Raw genomic sequence first — 21854 nt, forward strand, 5'->3', positions numbered from 1 at the left:
ATTACCTTAAGTCGCTCATAACCAACGCCACGCCCATCGAATGCAACACTGTCCTCGCTTACGGTTTGCTCATCTGCTGCTTTAACAACTAGTATTTTCAATTGCGTTTTAGCATTTTTATTTAGTTTGTTTTGTTTTAGGACGTTAGACGCGTCATCGTTATTAACTACTTCGGCTATGTTATCGGTTTTATTAAACTCTTCACTTGTTATTTGTTCAGCTTGTTGATCGTGTATTGGGTATTTATCATTAGTTATGTTAACATTTTTTACTATTTCGTCGTCTTGTTGTCCTTCGCCAGCACCAATAAAATTTTGTAAAATACGTTCGACCATTGCAATGGCATCGTTGTATTATCCGCGATCGTCATCGCGTGCGGCGAAGAGGGTTCGCATCGAGCTGGTGATTAAGTTCCACCAGCCCGCTGCGAACCCAAGCGGTCGCTATAAGCTATTCTCACTGCCCATTTTTAGCAGTTCGAACTTCTTCTTAGCGATTTTGGAATATAAAATATCGATCGGTTGTGATTGATCGTACAAACTTGGCGCTTGCAGGATAATCAGCGCTGTGCCGACCACACATGCAATCGCGAAGATCCACAGGAATAGACGATCCAATACCATGGCAACATATTTCCAATCTTCTTCCACCTGTAAAGAGAATTCAAGATAATCTATGTTAATTACATTGTTTAACAGTTGTTACTAATTCTATTTCTTAAGCCATTTGTCAATTGTTCTCTCGAAGTTTTTTGTCTGAAATAAGGAAATATGTATATTATTCGTTTTTCGTTCAGAAATCATTCACTTCGTGTGCGGAATTGTTGTGAAAGGCTTATGGTGATTCAATTTCATCACAAACGCAACCCTATGAGTGGTACAAAACCTTCAAAGACGATCGAGCGATCGTTGAAGACATGTCTCGTTCTGGAATATTAAAACAGTGAGGGATATGGTGCTTGAAAATTGTCAGACAAATGTTGAAGTGATGGCAAGAGATCTCGACATCTCTCGCAAGTCCGCTCAAATAATTTTGGTGCATATGTTGGATATGAAACGGGTTTTTGCTCGACTTGTCCCGACAAAGCTGACTTTATGGCAAAAAAAGTACCGTAAGCACGTCTCTTAGGACATACGTGATCTTGCGAATTTCGAAGATAAAACAAAATTTCTTTGAAGAAGCTGAAGGCCATCCCAAAAAGATGTTAAAACAAGTAAGGAAGGGCTAAGTTCGGGTGTCACCGAACATTTTATACTCTCGCATGGTAAAGTGATAATCGAGATTTCATTATCCGTCATTTACATATTTTTCAAATACCGTACCGTATTTGTGTAAAGTTTTATTCCGCTATCATCATTGGTTCCTAATGTTTATACTCGTATTATACAAAGAAGGCATCAGATGGAATTCAAAATAGCTTTATATTGGAAGAAGGCGTGGTTGTGAACCGATTTCAGCCATATTTCGTACATGTCATCAGGGTGTTAAGAAAATATTATATACCGAATTTCATTGAAATCGGTCTAGTAGCTCCTGAGATATGCTTTTGGTCCATAAGTGGGCGGCGCCACGCCCATTTTCAATTTTAAAAAAAGCCTGGGGGCAGCTTCCTTCTGCCACTTCTTCCGTAAAATTTAGTGTTTCTGACGTTTTTTGTTAGTCGGTTAACGCACTTTAGTGATTTTGAACATAACCTTTGTATGGGAGGTGGCGTGGTTATTATCCGATTTCTTCCATTTTTGAACTGTATATGGAAATACCTGAAGAAAACGACTCTGTAGAGTTTGGTTGACATAGCTATAATAGTTTCCGAGATATGTACAAAAACTTAGTAGGGGCGGGGCCACGCCCACTTTTCCAAAAAAATTACTTCCAAATATGTCCCTCCCTAATGCGATCCTTTGTGCCAAATTTCACTTTAATATCTTTATTTATGGCTTAGTTATGACACTTTATAGGTTTTCGGTTTCCGCCATTTTGTGGGCGTGGCAGTGGGCCGATTTTGCCCATCTTCGAACTTAACCGTCTTATGGAGCCAAGAAATACGTGTACCAAGTTTCATCATGATATCTCAATTTTTACTCAAGTTACAGCTTGCACGGGCGGACGGACAGACGGACGGATGGACAGACAGCCATCCGGATTTCGACTCTACTCGTCGCCCTGATCACTTTGGTCTATATAACCCTATATCTGACTCTTTTAGTTTTAGGACTTACAAACAACCGTTATGTGAACAAAACTATAATACTCTCGTTAGCAACATTGTTGCGAGAGTATAAAAAGCGTTTCGACAGCGAGTTCAAAGCCTGTAAAAGACACTACAGTCTGGCAGTCTGAAACAAGAGTTGATTGAGAGTTTCCGACAGAATGCTCCCCCTCCAACCTTGCCCTTGAGTTTCGAGCTTTACTTGAAAAAGCTCACTCTCGGAGGTATGTGTGCGAAGAAAATGCCGCTAGGAGTAGTTTCCACGGCGCATTTATCAGAAATGCAGTTGTCGTGGTAAAGGAGTTCGAAGTGTCCCTCTCTGGAACATTTACAAGTTGTTGTTAATGACACTTAAATATTATAACTAAAAGTAACCGTATATTTTTTCGAGCTCCCAAATTCCAATTATTAGGGGCTTCGTGCCTACGCCTGACTTATTACCAAAATATCAATCCATTAACGAGATGCCTTAATGAAATGAAACTGGCATCTTTTCTTTGATTATAATATGGTCTACATATATACATTAATACTCAGTGTAACGAACCAATTTACTCGATCACTATAGCATATAGCTGCCGTGGAAACCGATCGATTCAAATCAGTTGTTGTATGAGAATTTATATGCACTTGGAATAAGTTTCTACAGTTTCTTAATTTTTTTCCCCACCTTAAATACCTTTAAAAAAAATTCCCTGAAAATTTTAGCCCTTAATATTAACATTGAGGACTAGACCAGGACATGTAAAAATTTTCCATTGAAAATACACAACATTCGTGATTTTTTATCTTTAAATTTCTATAGCTCAGACGCATTTTATGGCAACGCTTTGACTTTAGACACATATTCCTCAGAATTAAACACACTATAAAATTGCCTATTTGGACAAAGTCGTAACTCACACCGGCGAGGTAGTACGGGGCGCTAAGCCTGATTTTTCCTCGACTTTCACATTTTTTTATATATATCTTGTAAACGACAAGAGCTATAGAAAAAATGTAAATGACAAACTGGTAGCAAATTATTTGCCACAAAAAAGTTTCGAGGCCAAAATCGCTAACATTAATTATTTTAGAAATATTCGGCTTTTTAAGTAAGGTTTTATAGAATTTTTATAGATGTTATGTATTAAAAAATCTCCATATTTTCGAACACCCGGCTGACTTCACTTCATATGATTGGTGATTTTGATTTGAAATTTAGCGGATTTAAACATATTCGCAAAGTTTATCCTAATCCAAATATTTTAAATATCCTATCTTTTTACTTTTAACTCTGCTTTAACTCTGCTGTAATTGATCTTTTTTGCTCAAAATAATAGAAAAAAAAAGCTCTCATGAGTTGCAATATATGCTACATGAATTATCGGAATTTACAAACTCAATTATTGGTTTAAGTACAACATTCTTTAATTAAAATTGGCACATTGTCAATGAAGTAATTAAAAATCAATTTAACGACGTCTATTTAAATTAGTTGGAATTTCTGTAAAGCCAAAACTTTCGAAAATATGGCAGCCTCGAAGCGTGCCACTTAGTGGTCATGGCAACGAAAACAACCAATTGACAATTGAATAACTGCTGAAATGAAATCGCTCATTAAAGGTTGGCTTTTAACAATGCAATTATAACTGTTATGAAGCTGCGGTTTTCTGTTTATAGATATGTGTGCTGTATGCAAACTCTGCTGCTCAAAGTTTTCTGTGTTCACTGCTGCTGCCAGTTTAAACCGTCCTTGCTCTAATTTTCCAATAATTTATAGTTACGTAAGCAAACGAGTGTTTGTATATGTAGTGCTGTCGGGAGGAAACTAGTTGCATATGAAGTGGGATTTAGTATTAGCTTTCAAAGTTCATTTTAATACGCAATCGACGGTTTTAATGAGCTTTTACAGAGCTTTTAGTTAATAAAATCTGAGTGTACTTAAGATTTTATACTGATTATGGAGTGGGGATTGATTTTGACCAATGCGTGATTATTTCAAACTCTAAATCCAAAGAAGAATACAAACAAAGACTAGGAACATGCTAACCATATAATTCTTTAGATTTTAGAGATTTGTGAATAGGATCGCCCTCAGGAATAGTTTTATTACAGTACTAGTTAGAAATAAGATTTCTAATGCTGTGCCGACAGCAATGGATGAAACTAAGTTGGGTTAGGTTAGGAGGACGATCTTAACAGGAATTTCACATGAGCGCAGGACCGGGTGGTATCTAAAACAATATACTCTTTTATAGTAGATCATAAAACCGATAAAAAAGCGCTTTGAACATATCAAAATTTGTTGAGACGGCTAATGTCAGATTGGGCTATGTCTTCTGATTCGCCGAAGGTAAAACTACCGAGATGTTTCAATCTTAGTCTTGTAAAAGCTGGATAAAGAAGAAGAAAGAATCCTTACAACTTTTACAACTAGCGTTCGACAAGATTTTTAGCCTGACCGCATGAATGCCTAATGAACAGTGTCCGGTATGAAACCCTACGATCGCGACAAGATGAACTTTGTTAAGGGGAAGTATGTTAGTAGATCTCCTGCATTTTTCTTTTGGCCAAAAGGTTCTTTTAGTTACAGAGGAGTGTTTGTGAGCGGAACAAGCATGCCCTCTCTGGCCAGCTCCTCGGCTTTGCAGGTGGCAGCGAAACCGCTATGAGCAGTCACGCAAACGAGCCTGCTGACGAAGTAACTTGATGCTATTTCTAGCGAGGACAGACAATTCTTGACTAGCTTTGAACGCAGAATTAGCGAGCTCAGCGCTGGTAATGCTGCGCTCTTGTAGGAGTGAAAGCACAACTCTCTGAAATAGATTGAACGAGCAGATATCTCGAAACTCGAACTGAAAGTCAGAAATTTCTGAAATATTAATAATATTGGTAATATAATATTTCCCAAAGGCTGCTGTTCTCGAATGATCTTAGGTAGGGTCTATAAATGGCGGATGTCGCAAAGTTTGAACTATCCTTAGAACGCATACTCTTATTTCTACCGCAGGATATATATATTGCTGAACTAATCTCAGCCCTAAATCCACCATTGCTACACAATTTCGAAACTAATTGGCTTACCAACCGGGTGTATTTTCATTGAATGTTGCTAATGCACAGGCGAATTCAGAAATATGTGGGTGCGCATGCAGGCCAAGCGAGTTAAGTGCCTTTGAAGCGTTCGCCTGCCATTTGCCACATGCCATGCAATGTAAATGCAGCCACTTGCAGTTTTCATATTTGTAAATCAGCAGCGATGACATGCCAAAAGAGGCAAAGCAAATCACGCAGATAGACAGTCGACGCGAACCACAAGCGAGGTGAGCGCAGTGACAACCCAAGTGGGGGGCGTTTATCAATTTGACAGCGGTGACGGCAGAAATTCGATTTGAGCCAGCTTTGCCGCAATCATCAATAATGCCAATGATGAGGACGATGACGATGACGATGATGCAAGCGGCAGCCGCAACAACGACTAAGCAGCCGTAATGTTGATAGTTGAAGGTTTCCTTTTTTCGAGTCGTTTCAAAATTCAACGGCAGCTGCTGGCATTGCCGTTGCATCAGCTGTCAATGCTTGGCACACTGATGACGTGCAAACACACACAGCTGACGGTGGTTAATGCAGCGCTGTTCGGCAGCTTCGGGAGCATCGGCAATGGGCTGCTCGTGCAGCGGGGCGTATGAGTAACATATTTGCACAGTTGGCTTCTGTAGCAAGCACATAATTACATAGTATGTATATGTGTATATTTGCTTGTATAGATGTGTATGTAAGCGCTGTTACTACGCTATCAATGTGCAGATTTCTCATAAAAAGCCACCTTAATTTGCACTCCAATGCAATTTGTGAGTTTAGCGTTGATTAGAGGGTGAAACACATATACTATAGCCTTACCAAAGTGCAGACTTGTATAGTGAAGCAGTCGGTGTTTATGTATGCTAAACGGAATATGTGTGCAATAAAATTATATCGGTAAGCAGAATACTGTGGCTTATCAAAGAGAAATAGAAGTAATACAAGTTTCAGAAAGCTACTAAAGGCATTGGGTGTGGCAGTTTTTAAAGCTAAATGCCATGCGCTTCAATGTATTTAATGGAATACTATTTAATTTTCTTATATTCAGTGATAAGTTCAATGAAAAACAAAAAAATAAAACAGTTACTTTCGGTTGCACCGAAACTATAATAGCATGCACAGGTTCAAATTTTCTTACAAGAACTTGATATTGATCGGTCAGTTTGTGAGGCAGCTATACGATATAGTAGTTTGATCCGAACAATTTCTTCAGAGAAGGTATTGTTTCTTTGGAGAATAATCCATGTCAAAGATCATGGAGATATCTCGCCGAGTAAAGAAGTTACCCAAACGAGAAATTGAGTTTGATTACTCAGGATGTATGGCAGCTGTATGCTAGAGTAATCCGATCTGAACAATTTCTTCGGAGATTGTATTGTTGTTCTGGAGCATAATCCATGCCATATTTTGTAGAAATATCTTCACAAACAAAATAGTTTTTCATACAAGCGCCTGATTACGATTGCTCAGTTTGTATGATAGCTGTATGCTATAGTAGTCCGATATCGGCGGTTCCAACAAATAATCAGCTTCTTGGGTTGAAAGAATGTCTGAAAAATTTCAGTTTGTTATCTCAAAAACTGTGTAACTGGTGTGCGTATATACAGACAGTTAGACAAGGTTCAACGGATGGACGCAACTTAGCGCGTGACGCTGTCGTTTAGTGTAGAATTAATTGCCGACAGGCCGAGGCCAAAGAGTCCCCTGATATCTACAGATTTGACTCCACTAGCCTTCGGACTACCGACGATTAAGTACTAATGTCATTGACCATGTCATTCGCCATATCAAAGGTGCATGGATTCATAGATTTTAGAAATTTTTGTTTTGGTGAAAGAAATATGTATTGAAAGGGGGTTCCTTCAATACAATTGCTTTGTGTGAGTACGTATGAATATTCAAGCGACATCGCCGGTAACTGTCATGCCGATGAGGTTGCTAAGTGCACTTTTCCTCCAATTCCATCCTATTAGAGGCGAATTTATTTTCCGATATCTTCTTGAGTTCTGGCGTTAAATCTATGGACATAAAGTGAGCTTCCCAAGCGCTGGTCAACAATCAGAGCTTATTCCACTGCGATATCCTTCAGAACCCGAGTGAACAGTAAGAGCTTATAAGTACTAGCTCTTAGCAAAGTAAATCTCACGGCAATTCTAGGTGTTCCGCCTGGACACTGTGCAATGGGTTTACACGCGGTGCGGCTATATATTTTGTCAGACGCTCTTTGCTTAAGCTGTATGGAGTAAGCCGACTTTATGGACTGAGATTAAAATATCTCGGAAGACACATCTTTAGAGAACCTAGCGAAGTGGCTAGGATTGATATTAACCACCTTAATAAATTTGCAGTCAGCTCAAAACCCTTTGTTTATCTATACGGATCTGGTGATTGACTTTAAGGAGTTAATATAAAGGACGAATATCAGTCCAAGAGGGATGCATCGATTTTGAATGAACCTTACTACCCAACTTAACCTAACTTAATGCTGCTTTGCCTGAGAGCTTGGAAACACCCGCAGCTCTTGCTGATTCTAATCTTTTTCCTCTGCGCGGACTGATGATTCGCTACTATGCTTCCTTAAGAAACTTAAAAGGTTTATATAAAGATATTCACTGAAGTACGTTGGAGGTTCGCACTGATTCTACATAAGTCCAGGATTCGATTCCTGATCCGATCAATTCCGAAAGTATTTGTTTCAGTTTAGTCAATATCATACATAATTGTATGCTTTCTGCAAAATCGTCTAGTATAAAATTAAAACGGAATTTCCTAAAAAGTGCCAGTAGGACGAGTTGGGACATGGGTTGGCTACACATAGGCACGCAAACTTAGTAGCTCTACGAGAAATAATGCTAGAAGGAAAGTTTGGGAAGCCCCTTTCATCGTGATATTGTTTCTACACATTAAAGGTTCTTCTCAAATATTTCTTCGTAAAGGCCTTACTTCGTATGTAGGGTTATTGTCCGCTTATGTGTAACTTTGAATCTGAAAAGTAATATAATATTTAATTCTTTATTTACAGTTTGTACGCATATACGATGACTGCATGAGAACTGAATTGCATTTCCGTTATGAGAATGTGGCGCGAAAGAAGTGCATATTACAAGCAAGTGTACGATAATAGCAATGCGGCGAAGTGCGTTGCGAACTAGTTGAAACTTCAATGTTGATGACAAATGACAATGGTCTATGCTTCTTTAAAGAATATGTAAAAAAGCTCTACTTTAACTTACGCTCTCAAATTTATCCTTGTTTTTCACATGTTGCGCTATAAATCGCGAACCCTCGATTGTCTTCTCCATTTCGCGCATGTACGGCTTGTCGAAGGTCGGACTCAGGTCGGCATGACAACAGCCGGGACTGATATCCCCATTGCCCGATGGACTGAAGAGGTCATCATCGGCGCCGGGCAGTGGCAGTGCTGAGGGTAGGGGCGGATCACCAAAACAGGGCGCTATGCCGCCCGCTGCAGCCAAGTCGAAACGATGTGAGGCAGGAAGTGCTGCAATGAAATTAAGTGTAGGAGATAAGTATATACATATAATTTAAATACAATATAGAAATTTAAAAGCAAATATTTTTCAATTAGATAAGCGTTTAAAGTCATAGGTATACCTAATTGTTGTAATTAGAGAAGTTCACAACTGATGAATTTATAAAAATATAAAGATGGAGTCCCCGTCGTGAGATTTTCTTCCCAAAACATATCAAGTAAACTTATATTTGTATGTATACCTATACAACAGCAATAACTGCTTGGACATTTGTGTTTATATTTATTTGTGGCGTCATGGTCAATGTTCGTTTATTTCAACCTCAAAATGGAGCCAATGCGTTCGCTACATATTGAAGTTTTTTTAGGCCGTTAGAAGGGCTTAAAAGGCTTGCGCACCATTTAGGGACCACCATTCTACGTGATTGGTTTACACACTAAACCATTCCCCCTTCTACCCTTGAATTTTCCCTAGGCCCGGGACCGCTTTCACATTACTTCAGGTAAAGTTTTCCAATATGGACCTATTGCAGGTTAGTTTCTGCTTACTATCCCAGCTATTGAATGCCTACAGCTTTGTAGACAACACCTTCTATTGTCTCGTCTCCGATTTTTCGGGTTGTGAAAATCTGCGTCCATGTCTATGAATTGATTTTTGGAAATCTTTGTAAATCTCTAATAGTGAATCTACCATTTTTTACTTATACCTCACAATGAATATGATAGGATTTCCAGCAGGGGTTATGAAAGGAAAGGGAGAATGAACTGTTTTAGATGTAAATACGATAACGGTTTCTGGCCCGTTAAATACTTCAATTAAAACAAATAAAATTTGGTTATCGAGATCAGCTCACCACCTTTACAACAGTACAGTTTAATACCAAAAGAAAGACATATATTAACCTGGTAAAAAACGAACATCAAATCTAAAGGTATAGTATAAAGTTGGCAACGAAGTTAGTAACACCTAGACTTCGGATATCCTATAAAATATATATTTAAGTGATCAGCACATTGAGCGAATCAGTCATGTGTGTCTGTTTGTTAGATAGATAATTAAATAAGGATTGCACTGCGACCTAGGGTCTGTTGTGCCCCCTCCTAACTCACAACATCTCAACTAGGTCCAGTTAATTGACGAGTTCCAATATACTGCTAGGTGCTATTGAGGCGATGTGATCCCTATTTGGAAACATGTTGGGAGATTGATTACATATTTAAACCTTTTGAGATTGTAACCATTCATTAGCAACTTTGCATGGCGTATGCCTGGGAGTTGTTGCCAATGCCTCTCCCTACCCATTGTTTCGACATTACGGAGCAGCTCCCTTATGGTGTGGGGACCAACCGCTATGAAAGGTTCCGGTCCTACCATATTGGTGGGTGTTTGTTACGTGTCTTTCAATTGGGACGCTACAAAAGTATACCGATAGAGACAGCAAATGCCATCTTATTTTCCCCCATCTTTTGATATTTCTCTTCAGTAAGGGTTGCCATTTTATCATGGAATGATATACCCTCCAATAACGAGTAGGAATTACTAAAATTTACCGAAATTCGGAGTCTGTGACCTCAACTTTAAGAGCGTTACGTCCAATTTATGGTCGTCGTAATCGTCCAGAACGTCTAGTGGAAAAATTTTTTGTATCTCGTTGTGGCAAATTTCCGAAAAGCTCTGCCCACATCCTTACAAGATCAAATTGACACAAGAAATTAAGCTGCTTCTCGACCAGAATCATAGTATGTTCGTGGGCTGAAAAACAACTTGAAAATGAACCGGATTTTTATCGAAAAATCATCTTCAGCAATGAGGTTCATTTCTGGCTCAATGGCTTCGTTTTAGTGCTGGCTGCGTCATTGGGCCGTACATCTTCCATGATGATCAAGACCGGCACGTTACTGTGAATGAGAATCGCTACCACTCAATGATAACCGAATATTTTTGGCCAGAATTCGATGATGTGGAATAGGACAATATATAGTTCCATCAGGACTGCGCCACAAGCCACACAGCGAATGTCACAATCGATTTATTGAAAACCAAGTTTGGTGAGCGTATTATCCCACGAAATGGCCCAGTCAATTGGCCACCTCGGTCGTGCGATTTGACACCGTTAGACTATTTTCTGTGAAGCTATCACAAGTGTATGGTCTATGCCAACAAGCCAGCTACGATTGATGAACTTCGTGCGAATATCGAACGTGAAATTTCAGCATTATCAACAGATTTATGCTTGAAAACGGTCAAAAATTGGGTTCAGCGTCTGGATTTCTGCAAGCGTGCCCGTATTGGTCATGCAAACGAAATCGAGTTCCGTACGCAATGGCATTGAATGTATTTTATTATATAATTTATTGATATCTCAAACCGTTTTTGTTTTAGCTTTTGTAGCGCTCTTATTGGAAAACACGTTATATATGTGAACAAACTAGTAATTTTTCGAGAAATCGATCTGAAACTTTACAAACGTTCTTCTCTTACGTTTAATTGAAAGAACCACCGATAACGTACCACTATAGCATATAGCAGCCATACAAACTCAACGATCGGAATCAAGTGCTTCTATGGATTCTTTTGTTAAATGAAGGGTATATAGCTTCGAGAATGTGAAGAATACTGAAGAATTCTGAAAAATGAGGAAATAATAGTAAAATTGAAGAAAAGCATTTAAAGGAGCCTTTCTTTCGTCATCGTCATTGCAAGAACTAAGCTGGTTAGTAACCGCTGATTACGAAACCCACAACTTTTGCAACATACTGTGTACCAAAGAATCAATAAGTGAGATTTTAAACATGATATGCGCAGCTAAGATATGTTATCCTAGAAATCCTAGCACATCCCTTCCCAAAATCTTTCACACCTCTTTTCAGTGGAAGACGCAGTATTTCTTCATATTAAAGAATTTTTTCAAAGTCTAAAGCAAATAACGCGCACACTTCTTGCACATTTCGCGAAATGCGCATTCTTTGCTCTACGCAACCAATTAGAAAGACCCAAGAGTATTCCAATGCTGGCATATTACAGTATTAAGATTGCTGTGCAACATGACTGCGCGGCGGCTATGTCAAATTGAAGCTGTCGAGGTATTAAAGTAGAATCAAAACACTTTCCCAGCAAACATGCTGGTGCGCACCGAAGGCGAAGTAACGTGAGCACGCAGCACGAAGAAGCATGGGACGGAGCAAATATAATGCTGCCAAACGCGTTTGTTATGTGGGAGCTTTCGAAAATAAAAAAACAAAAAAAAACACGCGGAATGGAAAACGCATTGCAGTAGCCCTTCGAATTACTTGGAAGCACGATGTGCATGCTGAGCTGCTGCGTGGCGCGGTTGAGCACACGAGTTGGTGTGCAAACCAAGTGAATTGAAAATTTTACAATTTTCTAACGAAAAAACAGCGATTTCAGACAACAACAGCAAAAAGAGGAGAAGAAAAGCAATCTAGGTGCTATTAAAGGCTAAGACAAGGCACAGCGCGTAATGGCAACTAAAATTGCGCAGAATGAAATAAAGCAGCTGAAATTGGAAAAATACTCACAGTGCCTTGCAATGTGGCTGGAAATGTAAAACTTTAGCGCTGCGTGCGATTTGCTATGATTTATTTGCACTGCAAGTGTGAGAATGCTTTACGAGCTGTTTGCAGCAGTGCAAGTGCGTGTGGGCACGAAGAGTAGGAAATGTTCTGTCATGTCAAATATAAAACGGAAATTTCACTGGAATGTTGCATGTAAAGTTACGCACATATTTGCTTTGGAGGAATGTGCGTGCATTGGAATTGCATTAGTTGTAAAATAAAAAAAAAAATAGTTACATATATGTATCTGAGATTCATCAATCTTCGATGTACGATTCAGTGTTTCAATTCTAATTTGGTTATGTAAATGGTCCTTAAATCAACCTAAAAAAATCTTAGCCATTCCAGTGTATTATGGTTGAATAATTTTTTCTCTTTAAAATCATATCATATCATGTAATCTTCAGGGATTTCATGTATTCGTTCGCTGTCCCGCGGTTTCACTTGATACTAGTTATATTTGGTCGATTCATGTCTCTCAGAGGTATGAAGCATGTAACTCTGTTTGATTATCCTTCATTAAAAGCACCCTATCTGCCGAACACTACCGTCAAGACAAACTCGTTCGAATGTTGAAATGTTTTTTTAAACTATAATTTTTTTTAATTCATGGAAATGAAATTGAACATCTCCAAAACAACGATTTATAGCAAGATGAAAGGTGTGTGCACTGTTTGTTCCTCACAATTTGACTGACGACCAAAAATTGCTCAGAATCCAACATTCGATGGACATCATTAAAGAGGTCAAAAAGGACGAAAACTTCCTTTACAATATTGTGACTGGTGGTGAAACGTGGTGTTTCCAATATGATCCCGAAACGAAACGCCAGATTGCTGAATAGAAGGCACCGGACGAGGCGAAACCCAAAAAACCGCGCATGGAGAAGTCAAAAGTGAAGACAATGCTGATTTGTTTTTATGATTCCAAATGTATTGTCCACACCCGGCCAAAACGTTAATGCGATATTCTACCTTGGAGTTTTGAAGCGTTTGGCGACGTGTTCGGTCCGAATATCGCGAGGATGAAATTTGGCGTTTCTTGCACGATAATGCGCCGTCCCATCGATCGACGCTTGTGACCGATTATTTGACCAAAAATCACATTTGAACCATTTACCACTCCCCGTATTCACCTGATATGGCACCGTGCGACTTCTTTCATTTCGGAAAAATTCATTTGCCCATGAAACGAAAGTGTTATGCAGACGTAGAGGCCATTCAAAAGGCTTGCACCGGCATACTGGCGGCCATACCGGCCAACGAGTTTAAACACTGTGTTGAAGCAGAAGGAAACTATTTTGAATCAAATAAATTGATTTTGCCGAAAAAACCATTCGTGTGTGTTTTTTTTAAGTCCTGTTTACTTTGGAACACACCTTGTATGTGCTTATTTCAAGTTTGCTCAAACGCTCCTTTTCCACTTTTCTCTCGAAGGAAAGGATAAGTTGTGTACAGAATTCAAGTTCAATTTTATAGGATTTCGAAAAATCGTGGTAATGCGTAGAAACGGGAACATACTAAGTATCATGCTTGTAGAATGTCTTTTATAATAGGCGGTTAATAAGCAGGATTCTCTCCATTTTTCAATCTCTGCTACCTCTGAACTTAGTGCCTTTTTTATGAGGATTCCGCATACGCTGCTGCGAAACAACCAGCTTTTCTGGGATAAATTTATGTCTAATAGGATTTGTGCCTTATAGCAAGACTAATTTGTCTGAAATCCTTTAGACTTGTATGTGAGATTTTTCCCCCGTCTTTTTTTACATATTACACATCCATCCATAACAAGGGAATATATTGTAAAACGGAAATAAAACGTCAGGTCCGGAAGTTTGAAGGGCGTGAAATTTCTTATCGGTAATATATATAGCTTCCTTATACTATACCTGTAGGAATCGTGTCTATCTCTACTTCACTGTCTTGCGCATACTCAACCGTTTGGTTTACAGAACCTAAAGACCCTTCATTGGGTACCGTTCATCTGTGGTCTTGTTCCTGAAGACGTTCAATGTTAGGCACGGATTGTGTTATTATTTTCCTCAAACCAAAACTCTTCTGGCTTATTTTCGATATCATTACGAAAAGATTTCCTAAAATGTTTTTCTCAGCGTCCCTGAGACTGTTTTATTTATCAGGAAATATAAAATCCCGAAGGCACCCTTGTCGTAGAAGCGAAGCAAAAGGCTGAAGTCTGCAGTTACATTGAAGATTTAGGTCCATCCTAGATAGAAAGCTTTCATGCAATGCTAATGTCAAAGGGATATCAAAGAAGGCGTTAATTGCCTTATACTGCTGCTGAAACAAATCTCTTGACACCATAGTCAAACCCATTTGTTCCATGGAGGCTTTGTGCAGTGGAAGGCCCTAGAAAAGACCACACTTTCAAGGAAGCACGTTATCAATGGCAACGAGCCACTTTGTGATAAGACTAGTATGGGTGCTAGGCCAAAGCGGAACCGCAGCCACTGCAAAGCTATTGAGCTGACAAAGTAAGGAAGGGTATCCCGCTATCAGTAAAATAGAAACGAGTCGCTGCTCTCCTCTCCTCGACTGTTGTACTACTAGCTAGGCTTCGCGGGAATTCGGCCAGCGCTTGGCTACCGTCGCTTCAAATGCATTGGTAAGTCCTTTTTTGGCCCAAGATCGAACGTAAGCGATCCAGTGAGCTCTTTGCGCTAAGTAAGGCTATGATAATTTCTAAAAGGCCAGTGATCTATCGGCGTACATGCTGTTAGGTTGAGAATCTTACCCAATACCAGCTGCAGTAGCTGTATGGAACAAGACAAGGTGGAAACATTTCAACAGTTAATTCATGATTGTCCCGCGTTTGCCAAATCGAAGACAATTGGGAGCTCCCATTGAACTGATGGGAACAGAAATTAAACACCTTTTCAAATTTTTTTCTTGAACACAAGCCGCCGTTCGAAGTACAAGAATTTTATCATCATGACTTCACTAGGACCACTTATAGCAGTCCAAGTGCTACCTTTGGATCAGCCTTCATAGCTAAAACAACTCCTATTTGTATGAACTTAGGAGGTTGTTATAACTATCTCCATCTTCTTACTCCATTTTGTGTCTTTTCTCTTAAGAATAACACTATTCCTAAGCTACGAGAAATGTTAGATTGGTTCATATTCCAATTTGCACTGATTGGATGTATCTTCGTCGTTGGTCTCCTGCCCAAGTAAATTCGCTTCGGTTAATTAGCGACGCTTTGAGATACTGTGCTGTTTTATTGCTACTAGCTTAAAATATTACGTGTTGCTCGAATGAAATCTGTTGCGGTTTTGATATGTGCTGCACCAAAAGATGTTCTTATATAAGTATCAGTTAGTGAAGGTTCCGTGGCTTCTTTCGCTTTTTGTAAAATCTTAGGTCGCGATATGCTCTTTTGGGGTTCCTATAGTTTAGCTATATTAAATTGATTTTTACAGTCCTTCTGATTGCAAAAATATTTTGTTATTTATGCTTCCAAAATGTATTCTTAAATGTTTACTCAGTTTCGTTATGAAGAATAGTCGAATTAATCTCCAAACTCTAATTCATCATATTAATGAGAGCTCCTGTAACTTTATTCATTACCCACAAAGAAATCTCGCTTAATTTGCATACCAGCTGTAGTGGAAAATCACAAAGATAACGCATAGTTCCGTGAGTATTGCCGAGGTAAAAAAGCTCGAATATTTTCGCCAGCGGAAAACTTTTAATGACGCACAATTAATTTGACAACGCGCATTAATAGATAAAAATCGCTGTAAACTATGTAACCGAAAACATTTGGCAACTGAAACTTGTGCTACAAAATGCAAATAAAATATATAAAGTTAAATAGTTTCACGAAAATAACAACAAAGCCAACAAAGCGATTGCGCCAAGCGAATGCGGCATGTAAACTCTCGCTTAATTTAAATTCCGACGCAGCTGATAAAGTGAAGCGAGCGACGGAGGCAGTGAAGGCAACTCGACGGCAATGAGCGGAGCAGGCGCTGAGCGCGGGAAACTTTCATAAATTTACGCCAGATTAAAATCTGGGAAGAAATAAAGTAATAAAACATGCGACAACAAAACTAAGTCAAATGAAATGAGTTGAAATAGGAGACACACACAGCGCGAGATAGAGTGACCGAAAAAGCGACAGTTGAAATGAAGAAAAGTAATAAAATGTGAAAAGTGGAATTAGGGCTGGAAATCTTACACAGCCGATGCGCGCCGTTGTTCAAGCGCTGAGGAGGTTGAGCCCAACACGCGGCTGTCAGCAATGAAATGTGACAAAAGTTTGTGGCAGCCACAATGGTGGCAGGCGGCAAAGCGGAGGCGGACGATGATGTAGGCGGCAGCGACAATAGTTGTTGAAGTTTTTTTGCGAGCCAGCAATAGTAGCGAAAAATGCTTCTGAAACTATAACAAAGAACGTTTTTCTATAACTGGATACAACCCAGTGCCGAGTAACCGCCGAATGAGCAGCAGCACAGAAATGCCGTTTGTTAAATAGTTCCTCAAGACATACACGATTTAAAGCAGTCTAAGGTCTTTAACAACGGATTTGGAGGAGGAAGTGTGGAGTAGCGGTTGTGCGAGCTTCGGTTGCTTGACAGCATTCTCGTGCGTGCGTGTCGTAAGAGAAGTAGCCTAAGTGCATTGCAACATGAAAAATGATTGTCGAGCAAATTTATGAAGCAAACTTACAGCAAAGGGGATATTAAAAGTGAAGCAGTATATCGTAATAAGTGAAAAATTGGAGTAGTAACAAAAGCTTTGCAAAGACATCAGACAGCAAGCGGCTAAGTATAAGGCGGTGGCTAAAGTTGTGCAGCAAGGAAGCCGACGGAGTTGCATAAAGTTGTCGGAAAGTGTTTGGCTTCACTTGGAGTGCAATGAACCATGTTCGCTCGCTTGATAATTCGAGTAAGTGCACATTAATTAGGGTGGGTTGAAAAAATCGATTTTTGTTTTCGCTTCATATTCTGAAAAATTGTTTCACAGACATTATTTTCGTTCAGTATTTTTTGGAATTTCATCAAGGAAAGACTTTTGCCTGAACAACGCCCACAAATCGTTCAACCTTTATTACGAAAATTCAGTGTCTGGAAAGAATGTGTTTCGTGCGCTTCGCTCGGCCTACTGAGCGTACGATTCGCAACTCCTGCACCCATCTTGAGACCCTGCATTCATTATTGAATAATATTCGACTGAATAGACCACGTGCAGCACGCAGTGAAGAAAATATTAGGAGCCGTGGCTGAGAGTGAAGATCGTGTAGATTCGATTAGGAGCCGTTCGTAGAATCTCGTGTAAACTGACTTGCTCCAAGCGACATCGTTTCGCTCTAGGTGCTTTTGAAAAGTTTCTAGAAGATCCGAAGTTTTCGAGTAAAATTTTGTTCAGCGATGAGGCCCATTTCGGGCTCAAGGAGTATGTAAACAAGCTAATTGCCACATTTGGAACGAAGAACTACCTGAAAAGATTCAAGAGCTGCCATTTTATACAGAAAAAATAACAGTTTGGTATGGTTTGTGAGTCGGTGGAATCATCAGTTCATATTTTTTTCAAAAATGATACCGGTGAGAGCGTAACAGTCAATGGCGATCGTTATCGCGCCATTATAACCGACTATTTGAACACTGAAATTTAAGCTCGCGTTCTCAGCGTCAATTGGTTCAACAAGACGGAGCTACTTCCCACACATCGTATCAATCAATGGATTTATTGAGAGAAACTTCGGTGAGCAGATAATTTCACGTTTTGGGCCAGTCGATTGCCCACCAAAACCGTGCGATATCACACCGTTAGACTTTTTCCTGTGGGGATGTGTAAAATGTAAAGTCTATGCGGAGAATCCCGCTTCGATTCAGGCCTTGGGGCAAAGTATTACGCGTGTCATTCGCCAGTTAGCTGTCGAAATGCTCGAACGAGTCATTACGAATTGGACTCAATGGATGGACCATCTGAGCCGTTGCCGCGACCGACATTTGGAAGAGATAAACCTCAAAAAATAAGTGCCAAAGAGTGGCCGTTTGAATAATAATAAAGATTCCTTCGTAAGTTGGAAGTTTCTATGGTTTTTATTTAAAAGGAAATGGATCCTCGAAATGGATCACTTTTTATTATCGGTTGAAGTTCGACTATTTTAAGATTTTTTCCTAAGAATTTTATAACTTAATGCAAAGAATTCATTTTGTATTGTGAAGCTCATAGTCTTGTAGGAAATTTTTTTCTCTGCGAAAGTGGTTTGAATAATTTGTCTTAAAATTAAGCGCTTACGAGATGTTCATTATCTAACATCAATGTCATCGAAATAATAAAATTTTAATCATTAATACCTTTCAGAAGGTATCGATCAACCAATTTTCCATAGTATCAAACGAAAAATAAAACATCCGTCTTTTTTTAGTCACCCTAATATACAATATGTATGTACATATGTGCGTATGAATGAAGGCATTGACCAGTGAAGTCGAAAAAGTGTTGGACATACTAGCAACAAGAAGTTTCAATTACATCGAAACATTAAATGTTTTAAAAGAAAATAAAGTGGCGAACGAGTCGATTGCGCTTAGTATTTAGGAAGCTGGAACGAAGTGTATTTATGTACTGCAGGATTTATGTTCAGATTTGCAAGATCATGTTAGCATTTGTAAGTGCTAGCAGTAGATTCCGGGATTTTCTTATCACTCACACTCGTATAATTTTTAGCAGTAGTCAACTTTATACCAAAATTTTGTAGGGAGAGTGAATCAAACAAACAATTGGTATGAATGCAATAAAGTGACAGTCTCAAATATTATTCGCTGTCAAGACTTGGAGAGCATCAAATCGAGCAAACTTAACTAGTGCACCAAAAAGGTTGGCATGCGAAATCTTTCTTTGGCGGCGACATGCTTCTTTCCCAAAGACATTTCAAGGTTCCCTTGAATTGGAATTTCGTTCACTTCGTTCACTTCTTTCGCTTTTCAGAAACATTTATATTTTATTTCAAATCTTAAGTTTTTAAATCGATAAAAAAACTCTTTTGTTTGTTTATTTAAGCCATTCTTGGTAAAACTATAATATGCAAACAAAAGACGAACTTCAGACTATAAATGAGATTGTATCCAGAGAGATCACCTATCAATGTAGCGTTTTCTGGGCCACTTGCAACCACGCAAATGTCGGTTGTTGACGAACACTTGTTGTTCTCTCCTTAGACCCATAGATCTAGCGCTCGAATGCAAGGCCTAACAAAGGAACTCCTGCCTGTTTGGGTAAGGGTGCCTTTCTTGAAAGTTTGACGACTTTACAATTTTTTTTTTTCGTGAACTTGTTCCAGCTGCTTAGTGAGTGTGGCTTTTACGAGCGCCCTCCACCAGGCAAATACATAATGGAAAACTCAATGCCAATGCACATATTTTGGTGAAAGCCCCACAAGCTACTTTAACGCAATATAAGTCAATCAATGTCTTTCTCACACTCTCCTCAATATTGGGCTCCCATGATTTCTTTCTTTCAAGGATGAGGCCCAAGTCCTTCACCTTTTCGACGAAGGTGAAGTCGAAAGCCCCCGATGAGGGAAAGGATACATGCCTAAATAATAGCAGTTAAGTTTTACATGAATGGGCAGCGAAGCCACTTCTTTTCCCCCAGCTAACTACCACTTTGAGGCACACTTGTGTTAACTCATAAACGATATCAAGGAGTTTTCCTTTAATTATATCAGCAACATCATCTAACATCCCACTCAGGCTCACCCCTCAAGTTCATTCAACAGGTTATTTACTACAGAGATCAAGAGTAAAAGAGACAGAACCCCACATGGCGGAGTCTCCTTGACTTTTCGTAGTGCAACCCCACTGCCCCAATCCACCGCGACGAGATCTTGGGGGAATTATCTTCCGTATACTTGATCTTCAGCATTGTTTTCGGTAATCTTCAAAGCATTTGCTTAAAATACTTTTACGGTTAGAGGTTTTTAGTCTTTTCTTGGACAAGTGATTTTTATTTTAAAGTAAGTTTTGTAGTTACTAATCTTCATTGATTAAAAATGATAATTTATTACAGACTCTCACTTGATTGGGAATTATTATACTAAAGATGTGTTCTTAAGATTTTACCTGGTATACCATAATCGCCGCTAAATCGCTTCGAATCGTAATTCACGAATTTATCCACATCCGGTGGCAAATGGAACACATCGGTTAGCACTTCGGGCGGTTGATCGTCCTCGTTGGCTTCGTCTTTTTTCGGTCGTTCGATGCAAAGGAGTTTGGGTAAAATTTGTATAAATAAACGTTGTACCCATGGCGCCATTTTATGCGTCACAGGTGATCTATAAAGAGCAGGAGAGCGAAGAGCGAAATATGTTATTGTAAAGTGTATTTTGTCTCGTTTTTAGCTACATACCTAAAGTTAACATTAAGCACCGCAATGGTGACCACAACCGACAGCGTCACCAACATCATAGTGAAGAGCAAATATTTGCCCAGTAACGGCACCGTCAGCGATGTTGGCGGTATAATTTCGGCGAGCAGGAGAAAAAACACAGTCAACGATAGCAAAATGCTGATACAAAGTGAGATCTTCTCGCCGGAATCGCTGGGCAGATAGAAGACCAACACCGATAGGAATGAGATACCCACACATGGTATGATTAGATTGACAGTGTAGAAGAGTGTTTTGCGACGCAACGTCAGATTGAAAACGATATCCAAATAGGGCTCTTCACAACAACTATAGAATTTCTCATTACGCACGGCCGGCACACGCATTATATCCCACTCTACAGAGATATAGTAGTCCTGCAGATCGATGCCCACTTCGATGTTGTCCGAATCTGCTGTTTGCTTCAAATGCCGTAGATCCACCTGTTAAAGGAGTAAAAAGTGATTTTAGAAATTACAATTTTTGATTGCATTAAATTCTATAATAACAGGTGTAAAATAAATATATAGAAACTCTCAAAAGTAGAAGAAGCTAAAATGTACATCCCAAGAAAGCAGTTTATTTTACTTAAAATGAAATACTCGGTTCCAAAAAGGAATATTCTATGTATGTAAATTACCTCACCTCACCTCAGGTGATTACTATAAACAATCGCGGAATTATTAGTTTAATGAAAACTATTTTAGAATTTTTGGTGGGTTTGTCTTTGGAGTGTACTGTTTTTACGCGGTCGGAACGTCTTTACGTCAACCTATATGTTCGTCGACCCAAATACCAGGTTAGATTAGGCTAAGAACTCGATCTCGCTTGAACAGATGACAACGCCAATCCATTGTGCTATCTAAAAACTTCTATAAACTGTATCATAAGACTCTTACAAACCGACAAAGCGTTTTGAGCCTATCACAAATTTGTTGAGACACTTAATGTTAGTTTCGGTTATGTCTTCTGGATAGCTTAGAGCAGGTATCACTATTGAAGTGCATGATCACTTCTGCTTGAAAAATACTACAGTAATTCGGTAGCCTAAAGCTAAGATTGATGGAGAGTTCCTTACAGTAAACTCCCCTCCAACTATCTCTTCCAGTTTCGG

At 39.2% G+C, this 21854-nt stretch overlaps 1 protein-coding gene across 2 annotated transcripts in view; it reads right to left on the minus strand.

Annotated features, from left to right (window-relative positions):
- Positions 1–443: 443 nt before the first annotated feature.
- The window catches only part of LOC120777727 (acetylcholine receptor subunit alpha-like 1), a 292174-nt gene continuing 270763 nt past the window's right edge, over positions 444–21854 (minus strand). For both annotated transcript variants that reach the window (XM_040109218.1, XM_040109225.1), the window contains exons 6-9: positions 20723–21183; positions 20434–20648; positions 8506–8774; positions 444–650 (exon numbers count right to left, since the gene is read on the minus strand). In XM_040109218.1, the coding sequence (XP_039965152.1) occupies positions 444–650; positions 8506–8774; positions 20434–20648; positions 20723–21183 (1152 nt within the window). The remainder of the gene's footprint in view (positions 651–8505; positions 8775–20433; positions 20649–20722; positions 21184–21854) is intronic.

This window comes from Bactrocera tryoni, chromosome 1 (genome assembly GCF_016617805.1).
Source record: "Bactrocera tryoni isolate S06 chromosome 1, CSIRO_BtryS06_freeze2, whole genome shotgun sequence".
NCBI classification, from domain to species: Eukaryota; Metazoa; Arthropoda; class Insecta; order Diptera; family Tephritidae; genus Bactrocera; species Bactrocera tryoni.